Here is a 20300-nt window from a genome sequence, read left to right on the forward strand (position 1 = left end):
TGGATTGTTTTCTATTTATTTATTGGCACTTTGTCCTTTTTTTGTGAATTGTTTGTGTTCTTTGTCCATTTACTGTTGAGATCTTATAGTTTTTGTTTTCTGTTTCTGAACTTTATTAATGTCAATATCATAAACGTTTAAATCCGTTTAGTTACCTCAGTTTATAAACAAGGAAATTCAGACTCAGAGAGATGAAGTGACTTATCCAGGGCCATATAGTGAGTTAGCACCAGAGATGTAATGAGAACCCAGGTCTCTTGGGACAGTGTTCTTTCTTGGTTAGCAGACTGCCATTGTGCCCTGAATCCCAGCCATATGTGCCTTTATTTTACTGGACCATCTCTATGGGTTCTGCCATCTGCTCAAGCTCACCTCTTTTAAATCAGAATTTAGTGCCTTTTCTTGTGTACTTCAAATGGGAGTTTTCTCCTAGTATTTTCATTTTAGTCAGTGTTTGCTCTGACATAAACTCTTTAGGTGCAAATGTCCAGCAGGCAGTTGGAGATGTAGGACTGAAGCTCAGATGAGAGATCTAGACTAAAAATATGTATTTGGAAGACATTCGCCTGGAAGCATTTGCTTAAAATCACTTAAGTGGATGAATTCTCTGAGTAAAAGAAAAGATTAAAGGGCTGAAGGATTGAGCTGGGGAGAATATCCGTGGCAGGGAAATGGGAAGAGGAAGAGGAGCCGGTGAAGAGGCAAGAGTGTAATTAGAGAGCGGAAGAGAGCCAGGGCTGTGCAGTGACACGCGGGCTGAGGAGGAGAGTGTTTTGAGAGGCAGGGGAAGTGAGTAACCTCACTGCTCTCAAGTGGTCTGGGGAGTTGAGGGCCAGCTGGGCAAAAGCCTTTGGATCTGGCACCTAATGGGGCCTCTGTGACCGAATATCTTTATTATAAAGGAAACCAGTGGGCGTGGGTATTGAGTAAATGGCTGATGAGGCAGTGGAGTTAGACCTTGCACTCAACCTGGTAGGCAAGCATGCCCCACTTCTGCAATACTGTAGGTATAAATATTCTGGGAGAAGTTTTAAGTCCATCATATTGATCTGATTTTCATTTATAATTGATTAACACCAAAAATCCTTGTACTTACAAAGTGCTTTCACATCTACGACTTCATTTGATCCATATAACAATTCTATAAGGTAAATATTATTATTTCCTCATTTTACAAATGAGAACACTGATTTCCTCATTTTACAAATGAGAACACTGAGGCTTAGAGAGTTTACAGTAACTTGCCCCAGGTCGGGAAGCCAAATAATAAGCGACAAAGCTAAGGTGGACTTATGCCATGTCATGCCACCTCCTGAAACCCAAAGATGCACCCTTGTCCATGGCAAGCTCTTACTTGTCTTTTAAGACCCAGATGAAACATAATCTTCTTGGTGAAGCTAAAAATGTTTGTTGAATGAATAAATGAGTTAGTGAGTGAGTGAATGAATGGGTATGTGATTTGACTTGCCCAAGTTCATGGGATAAGTTAGTGGCAAGGAACTTTCAAATGGCCTTCTGTTCTTAGGTTGTCCCATAGATTCAGCAATCCTGAACTGCTGATAAGCTCCTGTATTCATTATCTATGAATAGTGCCATAACAAATTGCCAGAAAATTAGTGGTTTAAAAAACACAGATTTATTATCTTACATTTCTATAGGTTAGCTATAGGTTAGAAGTTCAGTACAGGTCTCAGTGAGCTAAAATCAGGGTGTTGGCAGGGCTACATTCCTTTCTGGAGACTCTAGGGGAGAATCTGTTTCCTTGCCTTTTCCAGTTTCTAGAAGCCACCTGCATTCTGTGGCTTGTGATTCTCTTCCTCCATCTCCAGAGCTGGCAATGGTGGGTCGAATTCTTTTCACACCTCATCTCTCTGACCCGCTCTTCTGTCTCTTCTGCCTTTAAGGACTCATGGGATTAGATTGGGCCCGCCTAAGTAATCCAGGCTCATCTCTCCATCTCGGGGTCCTTAACCTGAATCACATCTGCAGAGTCCCTTTTTCCATGGAAGGTAACATATTCACAGGTTCTGAGGATTAGGGCATGGATGTCTTTAGGGACTATTATTTTGCCTACCACAGCCCTCCAATTAGTCTGTGCTCTTTCAGGTTCTATGCTTTTGTTCACTCTACTGCTTGTCAAGACTCAGGACGAGAATTGCCTCTTTCATGGTATTCCCTGGCCCGTTTGCCACCCAAATTGACTCCTCTGTCCTTTTGGCCCTCCCTCGGTTTCCCCCTTCAATACTATCTTAGGACCTGTAACACTTTGGTGCACTGTTTTTGTTTAGTTGTCTTCTCCTGTGCTTAGACCTACCTGGAGCTCCTTGAGTAAAGGGCTGTGTCTTGTTCAACATTCTATCCCGAGGTCTAGCACAGGGCCTGGTACTTACTAAGTATTTGATAATGTTTGTTAAATGAGCAAAAGACCGCTTCCTGCAGGGAATTTGTCTTAACAATGTGCTGGGATGCAGAAGCCCGGTACTCTTAAACCCAGGGGACTTGACCTAGATCATAAGACCAGCCAGTGGCACTGCTTGCTTTAACATAAACTTCATGGAGCAAATAATGACTTTTTGCAGATCATTAACTTCCTCGATGTAGCTACTGACCAGCTTGTGACCTTGGGGAAAGGTCATGGAGCCTCATTTTTTCCATCTGAATCAGGAGGAGGTAGGACTGTATGATTACTGGAGGCAACAGTATAGGGTTAATACGTGAGCTCTGCAGCCAAACTGCCTGCATTTGAAACTTGGCCCTGCTTCTTACTTGCCATGTCCTGCACAAGTTCCTTAACCTCTTAGTTCCTCAGTTCTTTACCTGTTAAACGGGGAATCATTATAGCACCTACCTCGTAGGGTGTTCTGAGAATTCATTGACTTAAATGTAAATCATTCAGTGCAGTGGCTGTCATTATTGTTATCATGAAATTCCCTTTTTCATTTAAAGTTTGTCATTTTGTCTTGTTTTTTATAGAAGAGTGTTCCCTAGGTCTCCTCTCTCCTCTTTTCCTGCCCCAGACTCAGTGCCTTCCCTGCTGTTACTCTTCCTTCTGTCACCCTCTTGCTTGCAAAGCTTGCATCCCCCAGGTCTCCTCATAGCCCCTGCCCTTCTTGGAGTGGTTTCCCTGGTGTTGGGAGAGCCTCCTGACCAGTCCAGGTGGGGCTCCTGTGGGAGTATCTGTGAGGTGTACTGCCCCCTGCAGGCCAAGAGCAGTGATTCCCTTGCCCTGGCCTGAGAGTCGAAGACTTCTGCCCTTTGGCTCTTCTGATTTAGGAATATCAAGAAGGTGAACAACATTATCTCAACAGAACTTTATTGGACACTCTCTGTGTGCCAGTCCCTAATAACAGAGAGGGACAGGGTGTTGGGGCGTTAAGTATGCAGGCTCTGGGGTCAGGCTGCTGTGCTCAGATCCTGGCTTCCATGCTTACTAGCTATGAAGCCCTGGGCAAGTTGCTTGGCTGAGCTTCTTTGTAAAAAGAGATATAATAATAGTATTTACTTCATTGTGTAATTATAAAAAATTAAATGATATAATTCCTATAAAATCTGGAGTAGTAAGCAGGAAGGATTCTTAGCAATGGGTAAGAATTAGAAACTTTTCATTCAATTCTTTACAGTATAGTTCCATTATTTTGTTTGCAATTGTGTGATTTTCCCAATCAACTGCATCCATATTCAAATGTTAGTACAAAGCCAATTTGAAAGCCAAATGTAAACTTTTTTTCTTTGTAATATAACTGTTTGATTCAGTTCAGCAAACATTTCTTGATTGTTTTGTGGTAAGGCACTATGCTGGGAGCTGGGAATGTATCTTGGAGTAAGGAGTAAGGTATGGGGTTCTGCCCCCAAGATGTTTATGTCAAGTTTAGAGGGAAAAGTGGGCATTTAAACCTTCTAGGCAGAGGGAGCAGTGTGAGCTAAGTACAGAAATGTAAGAAGGCCAGACAGCCTGACCCTATCAAGGACACGCCAACTGCTTTCTATGGCTAGAACTTAGCACCTGGAGGCCAAAGGGGTAGGAGGGCTGGGACTGAGGAGAGGAAGGAAAGAGAGAGATATGGTGAGAGGTATGGCCAAAGAGGTTCCAGGTCATTGAGGGCTTGAATCTATACTTAGAAATTAATTTGAGGACAGAGGAGAGAGCCATTGAAGGGCTTCTGGTAAGGGAATGATGTGATCAAATTGTGTTTTTAAAAGGTTAATTTGACTTTAATATAGAGGATGCATTGGAGAAGGCCACTCTGGGGACAAAGATTGATTAGTAAGTCATTGCAGTAGACCTGTGGAGAGGTGATGAGGACCTGAATCAGGGCAGCAGGGAGAATAAAGAGGGACGTGAGGGAAAGGAAAAGATGCAAGAAATGTTAAGGAGCCTAGGGACCTCCCTGGCGGTCCAGTGGTTAAGGCTTCGTCTTCCAATGCAAGGGGTGCAGGTTTGATCCCTGGTGGGGGAGCTAAGATCCCACATGCCTTGGGGCCAAAAAACCAAAACGTGAAATAGAAACAGTATTGTAACAAAGTCAATAAAGACTTTAAAAATGGTCCACATCAAAAAAAAAATCTTTAAAAAAAAATGTTAAGGAGCCTAAAATAATGGGTGAATGCTAGTGCCATGTGTGACAAGAAATACAGGAGGAGGGACTGAGGGGGATAATAATGAGTTCCATTTTCCATTTTAGAAATGTTGAGCTAGAGGTGCTTGCAAAATAAGCAGGTAGAGATGTCCAGTAGGGGACTAGATATTTGAGTATTGTGCTCAGTGAGAGCCTTTAGGCTAGAGATACGTATTTGGGAGTCATCTGCTTGCAGATGGTAGTTGGACCACAGGAGTGGGTAAGATTACTCAGGGAAAACAGGTGAAGAGAGAAGAGAAGAGGCCAAGGCCAATGTCCCAGCTGGGGTTCACAGGTAATTAAAGGTTGGGCAAGGCATATACAGCCAGCAGAAGAGATGGAGAAGGAAGAGGAGAATCAGTAACAGGTGGTATCTCAAAAAGCAATGGAAGGGCTTCCCTGGTGGCGCAGTGGTTGGGAATCTTCCTGCCAATGCAGGGAACACGGGTTCGAGCCCTGGTCTGGGAAGATCCCACATGCCGCGGAGCAAGTGGGCCCGTGAGCCACAATTACTGAGCCTGCGCATCTGGAGCCTGTGCCCTGCAACAAGAGAGGCCGCGATAGTGAGAGGCCCGCGCACCGCGATGAAGAGTGGCCCCCGCTTGCCACAACTAGAGAAAGCCCTCGCACAGAAACGAAGACCCAACACAGCCATAAATAAATAAATTAAAAAAAAAAAAAAGAAAATTCTTAAAAAAAAAAAAAAAAGCAATGGAAGAGACTATTTCAGAAGGAAAAAGGCAGCAGTGTCAGATGCCACAGAGGTATCAAGTAATGTCACGATGGAAAAGGTCCATTGGATTCGACAAGAAGAAGGACTCTCTCTGGAACTTGTGCATCTTCATTTCTTGTATATAAAGGTGGATCAACGGTGCCTGTCTTGGGGAGAGAAAAGGATAAGGTGGGGAACACATGAAGGGAAGGATCTCTATTCCAAAGAAACCTGAATGCACTTCTAGTATAGCATATCCCGTGCTGTTAGGATTGCTTACAGGTTGAGCCAGCCCATGAGATTGTGAGCTGGACTGCATAGATACATACAGTCCCACTGCTCAGAGGAGACCCTTGTTAATAATTTCATTATAAATTCTTTTAGACTCTTTTTCTCTGTGTATAAACAAATATATGTGTTTGTTTATATATATATATACAAATGTAATTTTAAAAATAAATATTGGCTTATACTCAGCGTGCTCTTCTGAGAACCTGAGTAAAGTAATCATCTTTCCATGTTACTACACGTAGAGCTATTGCAGACTTTAATGGCTGCCAAGTATTCGTTGTTTGAATGGACTATAATTCATTTAACAAATTGGACCCTTAATGGTGAGCTTGTAGGTTGTTTTTAACTTTTTGCTGCTGTACACAGTACTGTAATGAATATTTTTATACATGAATCTTCTTTGCACACTTTGGCAGGGTGAGTGTAGGTTAAATTCCAGGGACTATGTCTCATTCATGTCTGTATCCTCAGCACCAGGCATTAAGTAGATGCTCTGTAAAAGTATTAAAATGCCCTGCATTTAGGTCTTTGAGGTCCTGCAGTATCTCATTTACCTTTGTGTTTTTACCATCCACAACAGTGACCAACAGCACAAAAAATTGTTTTCTGAATGAATAATCTCAAGGATATGGAGAACTCCAGCCAGAAAAGGAAAGTGTTGAGTAGTGACTTCAGCTTTAAGTGGCATGTGTTTCAGAAGCACCTCACTAAGCATCGCTAGCTAGGAAGCACCTTGAGATATTTCTAATGAGGGCTCTGCATTCCTCCCCTTCGCCATCCTCCTTGTGATGAGTGTTGATGTACTTCTTTCCCTGGTCAGTAGAAAGACTAGATAAAAATTCTTGGGAGGTAATTGGATAGAGAGAGAAGTTAAAGAATCTTGTCTTCCCTTCAAAGTTACCTCCAGCACGCTCTTCACAGAACCTTTAAAGCAGGGACAGTTTCTTGTTCAGCCCTGCATGTCTAGTACCTAGCATACCCAGTACAAAGAGTAGGCCTTCAGTCGACATGTGAGGAGTAAATAAAACAAGCAAGTGTTGAGCTATGCAGTTGGTGTCATCTGAGAAATTTTCTAAATGTTTTGACCATTTTCCCAAAATTGAATTCTTTTCCATTTCCTTTTGTTCATTGATGCCTCTTTTATTGTGTATTAATTTTTATATACAATAGGGTTTGTTCCTGAGCTTAATTATTTAATTATTTAATTATTTAATTATTTAATTATTTATTTATGGCCGCGTTGGGTCTTCGTTGCTACGCACAGGCTTTCTCTAGTTGTGGCGATCAGAGACTGCTGTTCGTTGCAGTGCGCAGGCCTCTCATTGCGGTGGCTTCTCTTGTTGTAGAGCATGGGCTCTAGGCGTGCAGGCTTCAGTAGTTGTGGTGCATGGGCTCACTAGTTGTGGTGCACGGGCTTAGTTGCTCTGCGGCATGTGGGATCTTCCCGGACCAGGGCTCGAACCCGTGTCCTCTGCATTGGCAGGTGGATTCTTAATCACTGCACCACCAGGGAAGTCCCCTGAGCTTCACTTTTTGTTCCACAGATCTATCCATCTGTTTTTTTGGTGCAAGTCCATATAATTTTAGTTGCTTTATAATATGTTCCAATAGTGTATAAGGCTAGTTATACCTCATAATACATAAGAGTATTTTTTGCTATTACCCATTTGTTTTTCTAAAATAAGTCTAAAGCTATTTGGATGTATTCTAATAAAAGCAACCTACTGAGATTTTTTTTATTGTAATTACATTAAACCTACAAATTAATTTCTATATTGACATCTCTGTACTGGTCTTTCCATCATGTAATATGGTATATTTTCCCCTTTCATTCAAATTTTCTGTTATATATTTTAGTAAAAACATATGTATTTCCTCATCTGGGTTTCTCATTCTCCAACATTTACCAAACACCCACTCTCCCGACCCCCTCTCCTGCCCCTGTTTTCTGCTGGAGATACAAAGATTAACGTGTTGGGCTTCCCTGGTGGTGCAGTGGTTGAGAGTCTGCCTGCTAATGCGGGGGACACGGGTTCGAGCCCTGGTCTGGGAGGATCCCGCGTGCCGCAGAGCGGCTGGGCCCGTGAGCCACAACTGCTGAGCCTGCGCGTCTGGGGCCTGTGCTCCGCAACAGGAGAGGCCGCGATGGTGAGGGGCCCGCACACCGTGGTGAAGAGTGGCCCCCGCTTGCCGCAACTGGGGAAAGCCCTCGTACAGAAATGAAGACCCAACACAGCCAAAAATAAATAAATAAATTAATTAATTAAAAAAAACAAAAAACAAAAAACTGTAAAAAAAAAAAAAAAAAAAAAAAGATTAATGTGTCACAGCTCTTGCCCTCAAGGAGCTCTCTTTGGTGGGCAAGAGAGATAACTGATCAGATAATTACAACTAATTGTAATAGTTATTGTGATGAACAGGAGCATGGGGTGCTAAGGAAGCACAGAAGAGAGGTACCAGCCAAGACTGGGGGTTATTATATTAAGGAAAACTTCCTGGAGAAGGGGACTCCTGAACTGAGTCTTAAAGGCAGAATGTAAGTTAACCAGATGAAGAGAGAAGAAGGAATATTCCAGGCAGACAAAATGCTCATTGGAGTATATGTTCAAAAGTAAAGAGGTGAGAAAAATATTGAAGTGTCTTAGGAGCTGCAAGTAGCTAGAGTATCAGATGACAGTGGGGTAATAGCTGGAAATGAAGCTAGAAGGTAGATGGGAAGGTGGCAGATTGTGAAGGTACTTGTGTGACTAGATAAGAATTTGGATATAGGATTGAAAGATTTAAGTGGTGGAGTGTAATGCTCAGATTAATGTTTTAAAAAATATCCCTGAAAGAGAAAATAATAAAGTTAAATAAAGGCCACTCTGGCTGCAGTGTGGAAGGTGGCATTAAGGGTTCCAGACTTTGGCTGAGAGGACAGTCAGGCTGCTGGAGTCGTCTGGAGGCAACATGCCCTAAGGCAAGGTCAGTGGTGATGGGGATGGAGTTTAAGAGTGGTTCCAGAGCTATTAAGGAGATAGGCACATACACAAACAGCACATGGGCATGCAACCCCCTCTTGTTAATGAGTTGCTAAGTGGTTTATGGTTTTTACTAGTTTAAGCATGATTTTCCCCCTATTATACTCTGACTGTTTATTGCTGACATAAAAAAGCTATTGATTTTTTTTTAAAAAGTATACCTATCTTATATTCTAACACTTTTTGAACTTTAATTCTAAATGTTTACTTGATTTCTTTGGCTTTTCTGTGTGTTTATTTTTATCTAAGTACTTTTGCATATGATATTTTTTGACCCTTTCCTCTTTTTCCATTTTTATTATGAAAATCTCAAACATTCACAGAAATAAAGAGAATAGTACAAACCCCCATAGGCCTTTCACCTACATTCAGTAACTATTAAGGTTTGGTCGCATTCACTTTATCTTTCACTTTTTTGTGTTTTTGTGCTGTTACTGAAGTATTTTAAAGCAGAAGCTCAGACCTTTTGTCATTTCAGCTCTACATACTTCAGTATGCATCTCTAAAAAATATGGATGTTTTCTTACATAGCTACAATGCCATCATCATGCTCAACAAAATCAACAATAATTCTTTGATATAATTTAATAACCAGTGTATATTCGTATTTCTTGTTTATCTCAAAATATATTTTAATTAGTTTATTCCAATCAGAATTTGGATCACACATCACATTTGATAGTTTGGACTCAAAAGACTCTTTTAATCTTTAGCAATCCATAACCTTACTACCTTTTTTTTAAGTGCCATTGATGATTGAATGTTGTCCTGTAGAATGTCCCACATTCTGGATTTGTCTCTTAGGCTATAATTTAACTTATTCCTCTGTCTCTCATATTTTCTATAAGCTGGAGGTTAGCTTTGAATGACTAGTTACTAGGGTTATGGTTCATCTTTTCCTTGGGAGGAGGATGCAAGACTACTTCATAGGTAGGGCTGTGAAGTACTACCTCTATCTGATAGTGCCACTCTTAGGGATGCTAAGATTGATCAGTGGAGATGATGACACCTCACCTTTCCATTGTACATTTCCCCATCAACCTTTCATTGACTGATTTCATCCACTGTTGATTGTCACCTGAATGAATTATTTCATCATGGGCCACAAAATTTTTTAAAATTCTGTCAATTTTATCGCATTTATTAGCTTAATAAAGAACATTCTGTCAATAACTAGGACTGTTTGGTTGTCCTGAAATATAATATGTACTGAAAAGACAAGATAAATGCTTAATTCATTTTCTTTTATTGCAATTTTTGGATTAAGGAGTTGGTACCTTAGGTGTTCCATTTTAAGTATCTATTGATCATGCTTCTGTTTTATGACTTATTTCATTGGCTAGCCCAGTGATTCTCCCCCAGTGATTATCTTGTTATCTCAGCCTCTGAGAAACAAGTCTTCATTTGCACAAGAGCCTTTACATCCTTAGGTGTGTGAATGACTTGCTAAGTGCCACACATTAGTCCTTCCAGTTCTGTACTTTTCAGAAGAATACAGAACAATCTTTTCTTTGGTTTCTGTTCTCTTGTTCCAGGTCACACTGTGAACAAGATGCGTCAACACTCAGATTCAGAAGTGGCTTGTCTTGCCAGAGAAGTTTACACTGAGTGGAGAACTTTCATTGAAAAACACGTGGATAGACCTTCTATAGAAGTCCGAAGTGATTCCAAAACCGAGACATTTAGGAAAAACGCCCAGAAATTACTCTCGGAAGCCTTGGAATTGGAGGTAATGTCCTGGTTGGAATGTGATGACTAGGTACTCTGGGTTAAATGACCTTCATATTTTCATAATGAACTTTCATAGTCTTAAGTGCTATGGCTTTATTCTAATTTTTTTTTTAAAGATTCTGGATTTGTAAACATTCTGGGGGACAGTATTGTATAAAGAGTGCAGGCTTTGGAACTAGCAAGACATGGATTAAAACCCTGGCTCTAGTATGTGCTGGTTGTGACACCTTAGGCAAATCTCTTAACATTTCAGAGACTTGATTTTTTTATCCATGAAATGAAGATTATAATTCCTAACCTAAGATTATTGGAAAGATTAAATGAACCATATATACAAAAGAATAGGATAGTGCCTGGTGGTTAGAGGTCACTTAATGAATGTTGGTTCCTTCCCATTTAAAATTGTTACCCTAACAAATACCATATGATATCACTTATATATGGAATCAAAATATGACACAAATGAACTTATTTACAAAACAGAAACAGACCCACAGACACAGAAAACAAACTTATGGTTACCAAAGGGGAAAGGGGTTAGGGGAGGGATAATTAGAAGTTTGGGATTAGCAGATAAAAACTACTATATACAAAATAAATAAACAGCAAGGTCCTACCATATAGCACAGGGAACTATATTCAATATCCTGTAATAAACCATAATGGAAAAGAATATGAAAAAGAATATATATATATATACACACATATATATATGTGTGTATATATATATAAAACTGAATCAGTTTTCTGTACACCAGAAACTAACACAGCATTGTAAATCAACTCTACTTCAATAAAAATAAATAAATAAAATTCTTTCCCTTTCCACTGAAGCAAAAATTCTGAGATGGACCCTGTTACGGAATATCAATGGCAAAATAAATAGCTGTCTTTTGAAAAGACTGTACTCCATTTTTGGTCAGCACTCATACCTTTAGTTCTAATGCATATAGTCAATTGCGCAATCCCTATCATCTTCATGACCAACAGTTAGATGGTGTTAGTGGTTTGAGGTACACATGCTGGAAGAAGAATTTTTGCTCATTAGCAATAATATTAATCATCATCATCAAATAAATCTTATAGGTCAATTAATATTCTGGAAAAATCAGACATATAACATCCATATTTTTCCCTCTTCTCAGGGTATCCCTAATAATGTATCCTTAAAGAATAACTTAATATTATTAACAAAAGAAGCAATTCAGAAGTCTGATTTAAATACTAGATCTGTCACTGCATTCTCTGAAAAAATATTTTAACCTTTCTATCTCTATTATGTATCCACAAAAGAAAGGCAAATGGGCTTGTGGTATATTATTTACTTTTTAAAAATAAAGTTTTGGGTTTTTTAATACAAACTTATGATAGAAAATGAAAAAATATGGAAAGGAAAAATAAGATCACCATTGAACCTACCATCCAGACATAGTCTTGTTAACATTTTGGTGCATTTCCTGTTTGGTAAATTATTGTAGCTCTTTCTTTTTTTTTTTAATAAACTTATTTATTTATTTATATTTTTGGCTGCGCGCGGGCTTTCTCTAGTTGCAGTGAGTGGGGGCTACTCTTCGTTTCGGTGCGCGGGCTTCTCATTGTGGTGGCTTCTCTTGTTGCGGAGCATGGGCTCTAGGCACGCGGGCTTCAGTAGTTGTGGCACGTGGGCTCAGTAGTTGTGGCTCGCGGGCTCTAGAGCGCGGGCTCAGTAGTTGTGGCGCACGGGCTTAGTTGCTCCGGGGCATGTGGGATCTTCCCGGACCAGGGCTCAAACCCGTGTCCCCTGCATTGGCAGGTGGATTCTTAACCACTGCACCACTGGGGAAGTCCCTGTAGCTCTTTCAATGAATACTGGGCAAGTTATGATTATCCCAGACTTATTAAGAGCCAATTATGTACCAACTGTTCCATAAGATATTTTTATTGATTATTTAAATAACATTGCAGAAAATTGACAATTATTCACATTTATGTTGTATTTTTAATCTTGATCAATATCAGTTAGTGTCATTTTGTATATACTTTTCTATATATTTCTATTCTTATATTTATAATTTTTAATGTCCATTTGATGGTTCAGTGAATTAATATACTGTAAGTTTGCTTAACTTTTCCTAAGAAAGTATTAATATGAATATTAAGCCCTTGGAAGAGAGAAAAAAAATATAAAGGTTGTAAGTCTAATTTTCTGGAGTATCGATTAGCCAACAAGACTCGCTATTTGATGTTTTAAAAGAAGTTTATTTTTTAAATAAACCAAAATTATTGCAGAAACATAGAGTATGGGTATATAATATGTAGTTAATGTGGTGGTAAATACCAGTTCCCTGTGGTATCTTTTTAAGTAAATGATAATAACGAAGCTATGCTTGTAAGGATTAATGAGCAGTTTGCCTGCTATATTAAACTCAATAATAATTATCCTTTTAGTTTATCCATTAATTATCCTTTAACTGGCACATCAAGTGGTAAGCACTCAAGTGTTACAAAGCAAAGTTAAAAAAGTGTGATACATTCGTTAGTGCTTTCCAGTGTAATTGGAAAAAATATCAGATTAAGCATAGTTGAATGGTTTTGATCCCAAAGAGTAAATTTTGAAAATTAAAAGTGTGCATCTTAGCCATCTTCCTTGGCCGAAGAAAATCAATCTGTTTTCCCTGCATAAACAACAATTTATAGTATTTTCTTATCAGTTTGGTATGTCAGAAAATATAAATACAGACACTTTTTACATAAAGTTAACTCTTAGCACCCATCATCATCTGAAACATTTTCATATTAGGGCAAATCAGTGAACCATCTAATCCAGTATCTGGTCTTTGACAGTATCCAATGTTGAGTGCATTCAAATCAGACATCAGATCTCCATAAATGTACTTTATCAGGCAGTAGTAAACCATTGGGTAAGTTATTGGCCCAATAACTAAAAATCTTTTGCAATTTGATCTTAGCATGTGTTTTTTCAAATCCACTCATTACATTTTTATAGAAAATAATGTTTCTGTTATTTGTTTGGTCTTATCCTTTAGTAGTGAAAGCCACAGATAAAGAATATACACACACAGCCCAAAAGTGCATCTCTTTATTACTCTACAGATCTTGCTTTCCAGATTCATGGATTGTTTCCTTGTTCTTGGAATAAAGGAATAGATGAATAAAAACTCCATTGTTGAGACCCACACTCCATTCCCCTTTACTTTCTCCCTTCCAGATCTTCTTTGTTCTTCCCTGTCTTTTAGATCTTTCCTCATATGAACGTCCCCTGTGGTGTCATTCTCTTACTTCCCCTTCCTCATTATCCACTCTCCTTCCTACCTCACGGCCTGTGATCATTTTCCTATTATGTCATTTTAAAAAAATGAATCTGATTCTCAAAGTGAGCCTGTTATCGTTAAGAGTTATGAAACACTGGCTGGTTGGCCCAGTTGGTTGTCAGATGGTGCTAATGAGATCCAGGTCAGGGGTACATCCCCATATGGGACTGTTAGTTTTTTTTTGTTTAATGGCCTCAGACTGTACCTCTGGCTTTGACCAACTCTTTAATAAATGTATTCAAGTGGTCAAAAAGGAGTGTGGGTATATATGTACAAATCCAATCATGCTATTGGAAAACTCATACAAAGTTTGCTTCTAGTGGATATTCAATTCACCAAATGTTTAGTTCTACTACTACTAGTGCCAGAGGAGAATGCAAACATGAATGAGTTGCAGTCCTTATCCTAAGAAAGCTTACTGTCTCCTGACTAAGAGCGTGTAAATGACTGACTAAATACGAGGCAGGATGAAATATGTCTGAAATAGTGTTACTAGCAAGTGGTATAAACACACAAAGGACAGAACAATGAAATCTGATGGGGAAATCTGGGAAGGTTTCATGAAAAAGACAGCACTTGAACTGGCCTTTGAAAGAGTGGTTGGATTTTGCTAACTAGAAAATACATATAAAATAGAAACATATTTCATATTTCATATGCTACGTATAGGATGTTACTGAAAGAGCAGAAAAGGAGGGAGGTATATGTGGGGAAAGAGGAAATTCATTTCACAAATATTTACTGAGCACTTAATATGTGCCAGTACCTATGCTACTAGGCATGGGGAGTTTAGAAGTGGATCCAAAATGGTACCAGCCCTGGAGGGGCTCACAATCTTCTGAGGGAAGTAGGCAAATGAATAGTTACAATACAGTGTGGGAAGTTCTGCACTTAAGGTAAACACATGAAGAAGAGCTTCTTCCCTTGTTTTTAAAGAGCTTACAGATGTGGCAAACATCACTAATTGATTATGGCACCATTTCTTCTGAGTTCAGAATCCTTGACAAAAGACAGCTCTGGGTGGATGTGTTTTATATCTTCACCCAGCTATTGCCAGTTTGTCCAGGATTGGACAACTGAATACCACATACTCAACTCACAGGTACAAATAGATAAGGAAGGCAAATCAGATTCTCTGTCTCTGGGAAATTGAACTAGGAAATACCAAGAAGCAACAGTGGGAGTTTTGAAACAGAAGGGATATTGGAGGAGTTATGAGGAAGCAGAAGCTATGGGTAGAGATGTGTAGAATAGGGGGAGAGAATAAGGCAGTTAGAATTGATAGTCAGTAAAAAAAAAGCAAATGTAGAGGAACAAAAACATGTGAAAAAGAGACCAGGCAAATCATGAGAGACACAGAGAAAGGATATGGTCCAGAAATAAATCCCTAGGTTTCTTACAGCATTCTCGTTCCCATTCATACACATGTATCTCATAGTAAATCCCCTTTTTCTCAAGGACTCAGTAAGGCTCTGGTCCTTTCACCCAAAAGGGCTTACCTAAATTATCAGATTAGAACCCATTGGGAAGGCCTCTCAACTTGGGTAGGTTTGGATTATCCAAAGGCAGTTATAACGTAGGCATTCTTCACTTTGTTCAGTGAACATGTTATACACAAGGATGCATGATGAATCATTTTCCCTTATGGTATACATTTTAATATTACAAATGTTTTTCTTCATTTCTTCATTCCGATTGGCCTTCATTTAACAAGAAGCATGCATGAGAATTGTTAGCTACTTGCTTCTTATTCCCATCACATTGCTGGTATAGCACCTATCCTGCTGCCCCTTGGTTTTCTGTGTACATGCCTCTCCTTTCTAGGTTGTGACTTCTTAGAGGGTAGGGGGTCAGGTGTTTTCTGCTTGGGTGTCTCTAATACCTAGATCAGACCATACTCAGAGTAGCGACTCAGTAACTATTTGCTGAATGAAGTATGAATAAGTATCCAGTTCTGTGAATTTCAAGGCACTCTCAAGGTTCTTTTTTTATATATACTACAGTTTGATGGAATGGCCATGACTTATTTTTGCAAATGCACACATACCCTTCTTCCCCTAACAACCACTCCCCTCAAAAAAAGAAAATTTAAAAAAAAAAGCCTTTTTTCTTGCCTGTCATATTAAGTGAATCTCTAAACAGTCAGTGACTAACCATCCTCACACTGGGACGAGGAACCCTCATTGGGGTGAGGAGCCTCTTTTGCAAATGCTGCTGGACAAATGCTGGGCAGACGGCCAGCCACCCTTATAGCCTTGTAAAGTAGTCTGGTACCCGGGATGCCGCAGGCTGGGGGCTAGTTCAGTGCCCACCAAGGAGGCCATGAAAAGCTCGAGGAGTCTGGGTTCTGGAGAGCCATGGCACCACGTCCACTCACTCCAGCACCAGCCTTGGAGATAATCAGTCAGTCATCAGGACCCCAAACTTCCCTGAACACCTTTTGTCTGTTACACCTAGGTAGATGTCTGGACCTGGATATTCATTCTCTCTCTCCCTTTCTCTCTCTCTCTCTCAGTCCTGTTCTGTTCCCTGCGTGGTCCTCATTTCTTCCAGTTTCTTTATCATATTCATTTTGGTCTGCTGGTCTCTCTCTTTTGTTAGGACACTTATCAAATGGCTGGTGATCCTTTTTTTATTTTGGTGCATTTTTTCCTTAAACTTTTCCTTTTTAAAATATAAGTATAGTACATATATGGAAAAGCACACAAAAGATATATGTACAGCCCACTGAATTCAACACCAAGCAAGTGCCCGCCTCACCTGGCCTGATCCTACTCATTCTCCAGGTCTCACGTCAAATGCCATTCCCTCCTGAGGCCAGGAGCTGCCCTCCTGGGTCGGGTCCCTTTGCTGCAGCTCTGTGCCCCAGAACTCGCTCCTGTCCTCTTTCCCAGCCCTCGGTACACTTGCAATCCCTGCTTCTGTCTCCAGCCAACCCGTGCTCTCTGTGGAGTCAAGAGCTATGTTGACCTTGTTCACTGCTCTTTCCTCAGCCCAGGCACATAGTGCTGAGTAAGTATTTGAATGTGTGGTAGGGTAGGGAGGGAAAGAGTGAAGGGAAAAAAGCAAGTGAGAGAGAAATTTGTTTCCTGTTTTCAAGGAACTCACTCTCAGGGAAGACAAACTCAAAAAAATAGATCATTATAATATGTTATGAAAATGACTAAGGGAAGCTCGGGACACTGTGGCAGCCCCAAGGGGAACTTTCAGTCCTTTAAACTAGGATTTGCTTTTTTTGCTTTTTGTTTTTTAGCTAAGCTTTGACATACAAATAGGAATGAGTTTCCTAGGGAAATTGCGCCTTGCTGAGGAAACGTGTACCTGTGCAGAGGCGTAGAGGTGTGTAAAAGCAGCTGAGGTTGTTCAGGCTGGGCCGGGGTCAGGACCAGGGAGGCGAATAGTGAGCGATGCGCCTGGAAAGGAACGAAGTGAGGGGGTCCCTGACCAGCAACCCGGTCTGGCCTGGATCCAGATCATGTGGGCAAAAGTCTCAGACCTGTCCTGCTTTCATTAGGCCTGTGACTTCAGCAGGGCTTGGGCCTGAGCCACACCACCCCAGAATTGCCACAGGTCCTATCCTCTAGGCCCCTTTCTGCTTAGCTGACCCTGCAGAGGTCTCTCCAGACTCAGCTGGTCTCTCAGAAGGTTAAGGGGGCAGTGAGTATGGTGAAAGGGAAGAAACATGGGTATTGGAGTCGGGGGCTCCGAGTCAGAGTCCCAACTCTGCCTCTTAATAGTTGTAAGATCTGGAGCATTCCTTTACCTTTGAACCTGTTTCCTCATCTATAAAATGAGATAATAGGACTTGTGAGCAGTAAATGTGAAAAATGATTTATAAACTGCTTTACACACATATTAGGATCCAGACCCAGTGTTTTTAAAATACTGTAAGGGGTTAAAAGGCACTTAAAAAACAAACAAACAAAAAAGTATAAAATGTTATACTGATTTATTATCCTTGGTCTTCGTTTCCTGGTTGGTAAAGTACAGGGCCCAGGGCCCAGAACCCATTGCTTGGTTCAAGCCAGTTTCCTGTTATAATGGCAAATATTACCACCCGGCAGGGGTTGTGAATGAGGTCCCTGTCACAAAGCACATGGCCTTGTTCCTTAATTGCCAGGGTGGAATTAATTTGCTCTTCCTGTTTCTTTTGTGACAGGAAGTAGATGTCCTTGAATTTCAGTTGATTAATGGAGGCCTCTGAGCAAAGTGCTCCAGCCTCTCTTGCTTTTAATCCTTATGCAATGCAAGACCCTAATTTGATAATTTTGCTGTTTTTTTAGATGGATCACCTACTGGTTGAAAATATTGAACGGGAAACGTTTCATCTCTGCTCCCGCCTCATTAATGGGCCATACCGGCGGACAGTGAGAGCCCTGGTCTTCACATTAAAGCATCAAGCTGAAATCCGGGCTCAGGTGAAGAACGGCACGCTGCCAGTCGGCACGTTTGTACAGACCCACAAAAAGTGACCTGAGGATGGTTCCAACCCTGGGCTGGGCAGAAAGGAAAATGGGCCTTTCTCTGCCATTCAAAGACTCTTTTGAGTTTGGGCGATGGCTGATGCTGGCGGTGCTGAATTTTCCCATGGTGCCATTCCTTCAGACAGAGGATACAGAGAGCCCCGGGAGACAGACCTGCAGGAAATGCTTCATTAGCTGGAGTGCGCTGGTGCTGCCTAACAGGATGTGCACTCGCTGTCGCTAGGAAGCGCAGTACGGTTGCCATCACCCAACACAGTGAGAGGGTGACGGATTCCACTGTGAATGTGCCAGGGACACCTCTAAACTTCCCCCGTGTCAGGCAGATGAAGTTACTACTTTATTTTGCCACCCTGCAGGTAACTGAAACTCAATTACCGCAGCTGCTCACTCGGTTCCATCCCCCTGAGTTTAGATAGCTCCAGTGCCTCTCAGAACTCCCCTGTCTGTTCTCTTTGCTCTACCCCAGGGGTGAGCCTGCCGGAGCCCGTCAACTACCCCTTCTTTCCAGAACTCACTTATCTGAACGTTTCAGCTCTCCCTGGAAGACCTTCTGCGTTGGTCTCCAGAGCCCCCATGCTGAGGCTTCTAATGAGGAACTGGCCTGAAGCATCCCCACACCTTGGGGTTTATTTGAATATGTTGGCTATCTCGGTTTAGGGCTCTGTAGAAGATACATAATGAAATTGCTCTTGAAATGAATTATTGTAGGAGAAAAATTATATACATATGTATTTTCAAATGAAATACCCGTATATATACTTGCTTGAACAATTATGTAAGTGATATTTGCTTTTTTAAAAAAGTAATAATAAACTGGGGCTTTTCTGTCCCTAAAACCAAAGGTATGGCTTGTTCACTGAAAAGTTGAGAAAGAGTATAGTTGGTGAAAGAAAGAGTTTTGGGTTGATAAAGAGTATAGTTGGTGAAAATAAAGAATGATTGGACAGGAATTTGAGGGAGATAGCAAGACCCAAAGAAGGTTTTTTAGGTTAGGGGAGCCTGGAGCATGTTTGTAATCTGAAAAGAAGGAGCCAGTAGAAAGGGAGAGATTTAGGGAATTCCCTGGCAGTCCAGTGGTTAGGACTCTGTGCTTCCACTGCTGGGGGCCCAGGTTCGATCCCTGGCTGGGGAACTAAGATCCTGCAAGCCTCGCAGCGCAGCCAAAAAAAAGGAGAGATTTAAAATCCAGAAAAAGAAGAGATGGATTAAAAAGGAAGGACACCCTGTCTCTCACACTCACACACACACTCAGCTTTTTTCTGACACTCTTTTGACAGTAAGTTGCATACATCACATATCTTTACCCCAAATGACCAATAAACAAGAAATGATGCTTAGGGCCTTCTCTGGTGGCACAGTGGATAAGACTCCGCTCTCCCAATGCAGGGGGCCTGGGTTTAATCCCTGGTCAGGGAACTAGGTCCCACATGCATGCTGCAACTAAGGAGCCCACATGCCGCAACTAAGACCCGGTGCAACCAAATAAATAAATAAATATTAAAAAAAAGGAAAAGAAATGATGCTTAACCTCAAAAATATTCAAGAAAATGCAAAATAAAGCAATAATACAATGCCATTTTTCACCGATAAAACTGGAAAACATTTTAAGTTAGGACACAGGGAGGGGGAAGGGTAAGCTGGGATGAAGTGAGAGAGTAGCACTGACATAGTATATATGTCATAGTATATATACTACCAAATATAAAATAGCTAGTGGGAAGCAGCTGCATAGCACAGGGAGATCAGCTTGGTGCTTTGTGGCCACCTAGAGGTGTGGGATAGGGAGGGTGGGAGGGAGACGCAAGAGGGAGGGGATATGGGGATATATGTATACATATAGCTGATTCACTTTATTATACAGCAAAAACTAACAAACACAACATTGTAAAGCAATTATACTCCATTAAAGATGTTAAAAAAAATAAAATGCCAACTTCTGGTGAAGATGTGAGGAAATGGTCACTTTTATACACTGATGGTGGGAATATGAATTACCACATCCTTCTTGGAAAATAATCTGCTGATATTTACAAATATTTAAACATATATGTACATTGACCCAGCAGAAAGTTTTCCTAAAGAAACACAATACATACAAGGATGTTTTGTGCAGCATTATTTGTGTGTGGGGAAGA

General features: G+C 40.7%; 1 protein-coding gene across 6 annotated transcripts in view; it reads left to right on the plus strand.

Annotated features, from left to right (window-relative positions):
* Nucleotides 1–18942, plus strand: part of TCEANC2 (transcription elongation factor A N-terminal and central domain containing 2) — a 38516-nt gene extending 19574 nt beyond the window's left edge. For all 6 annotated transcript variants that reach the window (XM_059923097.1, XM_059923108.1, XM_059923067.1 and 3 more), the window contains 2 exons: nucleotides 10175–10368; nucleotides 17965–18942. In XM_059923097.1, the coding sequence (XP_059779080.1) occupies nucleotides 10175–10368; nucleotides 17965–18153 (383 nt within the window). In that variant the 3' untranslated portion in view covers nucleotides 18154–18942. The remainder of the gene's footprint in view (nucleotides 1–10174; nucleotides 10369–17964) is intronic.
* The last annotated feature ends 1358 nt before the right edge of the window (nucleotides 18943–20300 follow it).

This window comes from Balaenoptera ricei, chromosome 1, assembly GCF_028023285.1.
Source record: "Balaenoptera ricei isolate mBalRic1 chromosome 1, mBalRic1.hap2, whole genome shotgun sequence".
In the NCBI taxonomy this organism is placed as follows: domain Eukaryota; kingdom Metazoa; phylum Chordata; class Mammalia; order Artiodactyla; family Balaenopteridae; genus Balaenoptera; species Balaenoptera ricei.